We start from the raw sequence: 6,878 nt of genomic DNA, 5'->3' as shown, positions 1-6,878 counted from the left end.
AATCAGTTGTGTTAAGGATCACCATCCATCTCCCCTTGTCTGCAGGAAGGATAGTGATGTCTAATCTGCTCAGCCTTGGTTTCTGTTAGGTTGTTTTTCCTTTGTTTGGGCTAATTGGGCTTTCTTAGTAAAGTCAATTATTAGGTGGTATTGTGGTGGTAATTGTTGTCAGTTGTCAACAATTAATAAAATTGATTACTTCAGAAAGTAATCAGGAGATGAATTCTTAAGGAAAATAATTAACTCAACTTCAGTCAACTACAATAGTAAAATGCTGCCTAACCATTAATACATGAATAATAATAATAATAATCTAATGGCATAATATATAGGAGTATAACACAGGGGACATTTTTCTGCATTCACTGCATTTCACCTTCACTTTACTTTTAATACTTCAAGTACATTTTCCTGATTATACTTACATCATCAGTACAATTAAGAAACACTTTCAATGCAGTACCTTTATGTCGAATAGATTTTTTTTTTTTACAGTGTGGTATAATACTTTAATTTGACTTAAGTAAATAATCTGAATACTTTCTCCAGCCTGCCTCGTTCTGGGGCGGAACCATAGATTGACCGTCGCTTGTTTCATTCCGGCTCACGTTCGTAACCGGAACAGTCAGGAGGCATGATAGCACCCCAGAAATGAATGGGTGCAGAAACTGTGAATATTGACGATATTGTACCATATTATCGTCATGTTTTAATGTAAATGTTCGTGTAAAGAGATCGCGGATTCAGCGTCATGGAGTGCGACATTTTGGACTCGTTAGAGCAGCTCGGGTAAGCTAATTCATTGTTAGCATTCTGCGCTATTTTTTAGCTTCACATCACAGTCGCCGTTATGTTTAAGTCTCTGTGTTTACAAACGATAGAGGGGCCGCAATTGTTAGTTTCAAAGTAGCTGTTTGAAACAAAACCTCCATCTAATATCTTGGCGTTTTTTACGGTAATTTGACTCTCCTTTCTCCCGACATTTCACCGGTGCTCCTCAGCTATGAGGGCCCTCTGCTGGAGGAGAAGGCGCTGCTCTCCGCCGCAGAGGGAGGCCTGTCCTCCCCGCAGTACGTAGAGCTGTGCAGGTGGCTGGTGTCCAGGTTACAGCCGCTGTGTGACCTGGAAGAGAGCATCACCTCAGGTCCAGGTGAGACACACCTGATTCTCATGCTGTCTGTCTCAAAGCTGCCTTATCTTTCAGTTAAATTTCACTTTAACATCTTGGTTTTTCTTAAATTTGTTTATTGAATTTTCAGCCAAACAGAAATAAGGGCCTGACTGATAGAGGATTTCTGGGCTTACGCCTGTACCGATATTAGTAATTTAAAAAAAAAAAAGATCAGCTGATATTTTTATACGATGGGGAATATAAAACATACACATGAATACACATTTTTGTAATAACCCCTCAGAAGTGGCTGATCCTTGTGCAAAGATATGTATTAGAGATGAGATATTTTACTGTTTAACAGAAACATTATTGTACAAAATTATATCATGGGCACTGAAACAGTAAATTAATCTGCATTTTGAATAATTATGAATAAATATACATAAACACAAATAGATGCATATGTTAAACCTAAATTAAGAAAATAATCTTCATATATATACATACAGAATGCTTCCTATAAAGCCCATATAGACTGATATATCTGTGATAGGCCAATATTAAATAAATGTTTTCTCTCACATTCAACACTGTTTTCTGTCTGTCCTCCCTCCAGACGACATGGACAGCCTTCAGGTGGAGATGAGTGGTCTACTGAAGGAGCTGCACTGTCCTTACGAAGAAGTCGTTTCGGGGATTCTCAAGGGCGGCATGTTAAAAACAAAAGATCATCTCAAATTTGTCTGTATGTAATCATTTGTACTTTAATCATTATGCTTCAAGCTGTCTTTGTGGTCACTAAATAAATTAAGGATCTGATTTTTTTTTGTGTCTCTTCTCAAGTGTTTCTGAGCTCTGAGCTCCAGGCGGCTCAGATCGTGAGGAGCAGACAAGTGTCTGATAAACAAACTGAAGAGAGTCCCGTGTGTCAGGATCTCCTGGCAATCTGTGAAACTCTGAAGCTACCAGATCCCAGAGGACAGGACGCAGCAGGAGTTTTATCTCAAATCCAAGACAAGGTGAAACTGTTTAACACCGTTTTACTACAGTCATATCAGGGCCGTCAAAAGTAAAAAAAAAAATCTTTGTTGTTGACATTTGAATTCTAAGTCAACATTCAAATGCTGCACAGCTTTTTTGCATGTCTAGTCATTCTCTTAAAACCTGATATTTCTGCACAGCTGCAGATAAAGATTAAGCTACACTAATATTATCACTATTATACTCTGATTGTTTCCAACTCCAGTCATTTTCTACTCTGGACAGCTGTCCATGTCCAAAAGCTAATTTACTGAAAAAATATAGATGCAATCATTTCCAAAATTCACAATATGTTTTTATCTAACAAAATGCTCTGCATCAGTCCATATTTGTTTGGCGTTTTCTCTTTCTCAATCAACATTTTAGGCTGATGAGGACTAAATCAATAGGCTTGACTTACAGAGACACACTGTATTGCACCTCTTCATGTGTTGTCTTGCACTATTTTAGATGTAACAGCTTCATTGTTTGGTGCTCTTAGCCCTGATTTTGAGAGCTGTAATAAAATGTTTATGAATGATGTAAAATGAAAATCTAACTTTTATTTTGTTTACTGTATCTATATTTTTCCTCCTTTTGATGTGTGCTGATTCATTAAACCCTGTGTGTTTTTGTAGGCTGGTAAAATAATTAAAGATCTTCCAAATGGCTCAGTTGGAAACCCAGTGTTAAAGAAATCTCTGTCCGGTGAACAGTGGGTAAGTAGCTCTGAAATAAACCAAGTCATTATAAGTTGTGTTTGTCTGTTAGTTGCTTTGAATTTAATTTCTGCTTTTTTTATTTTATCTCTGCAGGAGCAGTTGCACAACATAAACACGGTTCTGTCTTCAGAGTACGAGTGTCGGCGCAGGATGCTGATCAAACGTCTGGACGTCACAGTTCAGTCTTTCGGGTGGTCAGACAGAGCCAAGGCACGTTCATATAACTACTCAACAAACTGTTTGTTTGCCTTCTCGTGCCATTACAGGGGAATCTAAACTGATGGAGATTATGGGAGAGATGTTGATTATGTGACAGATCAGACTCTCAACACTGAACGGCACCATGTCAGTTAAAATATAAATTGATTATTGGTACTGATGTTATTGATGCTAACAGCTTTTGAACCCTGTTTTCATCAGAAGCTGATTTTATTTTATCTCTGTGGTTGGTTAGGTAAAGGTGGACAGCATGGCGAGGGCCTACCAGCCCAAGAGACACACTCTGAAGCCTCAGTCCACTGTGGACATGGCAGAGCTGCTGGCTGCCAGAGAAGACATCTGCAACGTGGTGAAGACGAGTAGCGGCTCCAGCAGGGAGAAGACGGCTTGTGCTGTCAACAAGGTACAGAAGAACTGTCCCTCTTTCACGGTAAAAACCTTCAGTTTAATGTTTTCTTCTTTGGACACAAACATGTCTCTTGTTTTCTCTTTTATCCACAGATCCTGATGGGCAGAGTCCCGGACAGAGGAGGACGTCCCTCGGAGATAGATCCTCCACCTCCTGAGATGCCACCCTGGCAGAAAAGACAAGATGGCGGAGGAGGCTGGGGAGGACGTGGCGGCGGCGGTGGTGGAAGAGGAGGAGGTGGCTGGGGAGGAGGACGAGGAGGAGGCGGCGGCGGTGGTGGAGGTTGGGGAGGAGGAGGAGGAGGAGGTGGTGGAGGCTGGGGAGGAGGAGGCGGTGGCGGCGGCGGAGGATGGAGAGGAGGTGGATGGAACCAGGGAGGACATGGTGGACATGGAGGCTATGGAGGACATGGTGGGCACGGTGGACATGGAGGAAAGAGAGGACGGTACCAGTATTAATTTTTACTGATTTTCTCTTTTGTTGGCGTTTTTTTTAAGCGATCCACATGTAGTGTTTCACATGAACTCAGTTTTGTGTGTCTGTGGAGGAAGAAAACGTCTTCCTCATTAAGATGATTTATGATGCTTTTATTTTTACTTTTAGTAGTGTTTCGTTTTGCGTTTTTGATATTTTTATCAGTGTTTTTAAGTCAAAACACCAGTATTACTGTACCATCATTAAAAGTAGCTACTTTTTTTGTATAAAAACAAATAATTTAACATGTGCATCAGGCAATAATACTGAAACTGTGTCCCAAATCCATACTACATTCTGCACTACTGCAAATAAGGATTATTTTCATTGTTGATTAGTCTCTTGAATATTCGATTAATCGATTAGTTGTTCAGTCAGAAAATGGTGAAAAATGTCGATGAGTGTTTCCCAAAGCCCAAGACGATGTCCTCAAATGTCTTGTTTTGTCCACAACCCAAAGATACTCAGTTTACTGTCACAAAGGAGTGAAGGAAACAGAAAATAATTACTGTTAAGAAGCTGGAATCGAGAATTACTAGTTTTTCTTAGAAAAAGACTGAAATGACTAATCGATTATCAAAATAGTGCCAATTAACAGTACCAGTCAAAAGTTTGGACACATCTTGTCATTCAATGGTTCTTCTTTATTTTTTATTATTTTTCTATATTTTAGATTAGAGACATCAAACTATGAAATATGTAATTATGTGGAATTGTGTATTAAGCAAAAATGGGAAAACAAGGAAAATTGTTTTACTTAAGATTCTTAAAAAGCAAAAAAGACTGTCACACACTGTCTTCTGCACTTGCAATCAAAGTTTTATTAACCGTGTTGCCATTAAATTTTTTCATTGTTAGTAGGGCTGAAACGATTCCTTGAGTAATTCGATTACTAAAATGCCTCAAGGCCTTGTTTAAATCCGAACAACTATACAGCGCACCGTGTGTCACATGTAGGGGTGGGTACTGAAATTCTGTATTAGAGGGCTGAATTATTAAAGACCAGCGTATTGATAAACTCCGACGACCACCCTGTTTGTGTCTGATCTGTTGACTTTCGTCATCAGCGGGATGTTTTATAAAATCACCTCAAAACCCAGCTCACGTTTTGGCTTTTTCCCCACATATAAATTCACCCGCGATTCAGTTTTCACAGCAGCAGAGAAGCTCCGTGTGGAGGAGACTTGTTGTTGTTAATGATGGAGTTCATTAAATAATCAAAACTGATGGTGATGGTGAACGACATCAACACCAACCAGGTGCACTTATAAGAGTAAACAACTGTATAAGGAGGCCTTTACATTAAACAGACTAAAGAGTCTGTGTTTCTCTGTCAGAAACTGTCAGACCTTCTCAGAGCAGATTATTCAATTACTAAAAGAATCAATAGCTGCAGCCCTAACTGTTAGTGTCGAAGACAGTGTGCGGGAGTCTTTCTTGCTTTTTATTATCTATCAATGGTCGTCTCGTACACACCTGTCAGTGTACAAGTGTGCAAAGGTTTTTTGTGCTGTGATACCTAAGGTTGTCCAAACTAGTCACCTGTTGCTTTGATGACAGATTTGCACACTGTTGTTTTAATCTGAACCATTTCTTATAACGTGTGTCCAAACTTTTGACTGGTACTGTGAGTCTTCTTGAAACAGTCAGTATGGGTATAAATATTAAAATATATTAAATATATTAAAATTCCCTTGATTTTTGAGTGTGGTGTTGATGGACCACAATGCAATGCACAGTAGAAATGGAGGAGCTGCTCACAACTTTGATTGTGTTTAGATGGTAACTGCAGACCCTTTTAGATACAAGCCACAACTGGTAGAACTGATAGTGGATAGTAGAAAAGCATCTCCAGGAACATCTCAGAAAACAAAAAAATTACTATTGAAATTTTGGAAGGAGCTAAATGATATACTGAAAAAAAAAATCACAAACAAATATTGCAACATTATAAATGTTTAAAGTTATAATATGTAAGATTTCCTCATTAAAATGTCTAAAAAAGATTAAAAAGAGACTTGGTCATATCAGACTTTAATCAGCAATGGCAGTTAAACAATGAAGACAACAAATCCCATGATCCCACGTTACTTTATGTTGTCATCATCCAGCAGCAGAACGTCTCGTGCGTTTAAGTAGATTTCCTTCATACTAACTGCAAAAAAAAAGTAGTCTGTAGTGTGGAACTGGGACACAGCTTCAGGTACCAGAGGACATAAAACACGGAGCAGAGGGACAAAGACACTACAGACACAAGTTTTCCTCGGTATGAAATGCAAGTTCTTCACCTGAAACTTTTTGCTTTTTAAGTTTATGTCTCTGAACTGTTTGGGGGATTTAACGATGAAAAATGTGAAACAGTGGAATGGTGGTGACTGAAACCACTGCTGCCTGAGAAAAGAACAAGCTGAGGACATTGTAATCAGTTTGGACAAAAAACAGGCAAACTTCTTCTGCCTCCCTCTGAAGGACAAGAGACTTGGACTCTTTTATAAATCTGTATATACTCAGTATTTGGGACTTTAAAACACAACCTCAAAGATTCTGTACCAGCTACCATGACTGATCATTTTTCTCCTCTGAATTTATTTAATAAAAATATCTTCCAATAATATAAAGTCCCCCTCATGTTGATGTAATTAACAGATACAGAAATAGAGCGACCACAGAGCCACTGGCTGATTCCTACCACAAGGTGGCGTGATAGACTGATGTAAAGAAGAAACCAATTTATTTCCAAATATTTATTCTTGGCTGAAAACATTTTCTACACTTGTCTTTTTCTTCCAATGGCAAACCATTTGTGTTCAATAGATACAGTTTATACAAAGTTTTTACAATAACCAATATTCATAAGAGCAGAATTTTACATTGTGTACATTATGAACAACATACCTGTACATGGACAACAGAAAATCAC

General features: G+C 38.6%; 1 protein-coding gene across 1 annotated transcript; it reads left to right on the top strand.

Annotated features, from left to right (window-relative positions):
• The first annotated feature begins 615 nt into the window (after positions 1 to 615).
• On the top strand, positions 616 to 5,647 carry fam98b (family with sequence similarity 98 member B). Its single transcript, XM_084743242.1, has 8 exons — positions 616 to 789; positions 1,002 to 1,150; positions 1,731 to 1,859; positions 1,958 to 2,133; positions 2,773 to 2,853; positions 2,950 to 3,066; positions 3,311 to 3,478; positions 3,577 to 5,647. The coding sequence occupies exons 1-8, from the start codon at positions 752 to 754 to the stop codon at positions 3,940 to 3,942; spliced, it is 1,224 nt and encodes a 407-aa protein (XP_084599368.1). The 5' UTR covers positions 616 to 751; the 3' UTR covers positions 3,943 to 5,647.
• Positions 5,648 to 6,878: the final 1,231 nt, after the last annotated feature.

Source organism: Lutjanus erythropterus, chromosome 18 (assembly GCF_056507025.1).
Source record: "Lutjanus erythropterus isolate fLutEry1 chromosome 18, fLutEry1.hap2, whole genome shotgun sequence".
NCBI lineage: Eukaryota > Metazoa > Chordata > Actinopteri > Lutjaniformes > Lutjanidae > Lutjanus > Lutjanus erythropterus.
This window is presented reverse-complemented; position numbering and strand designations above follow the sequence as displayed.

Coding starts and splice junctions, on each gene's coding strand:
- fam98b (XM_084743242.1), top strand. CDS start 752: ATGGAGTGCGACATTTTGGACTCGTTAGAGCAGCTCGG. Junction 1,860..1,957: donor AGATCATCTCAAATTTGTCT/GTATGTAATCAT, acceptor TCTCTTCTCAAG/TGTTTCTGAGCTCTGAGCTC. Junction 3,479..3,576: donor CGGCTTGTGCTGTCAACAAG/GTACAGAAGAAC, acceptor TTTTATCCACAG/ATCCTGATGGGCAGAGTCCC.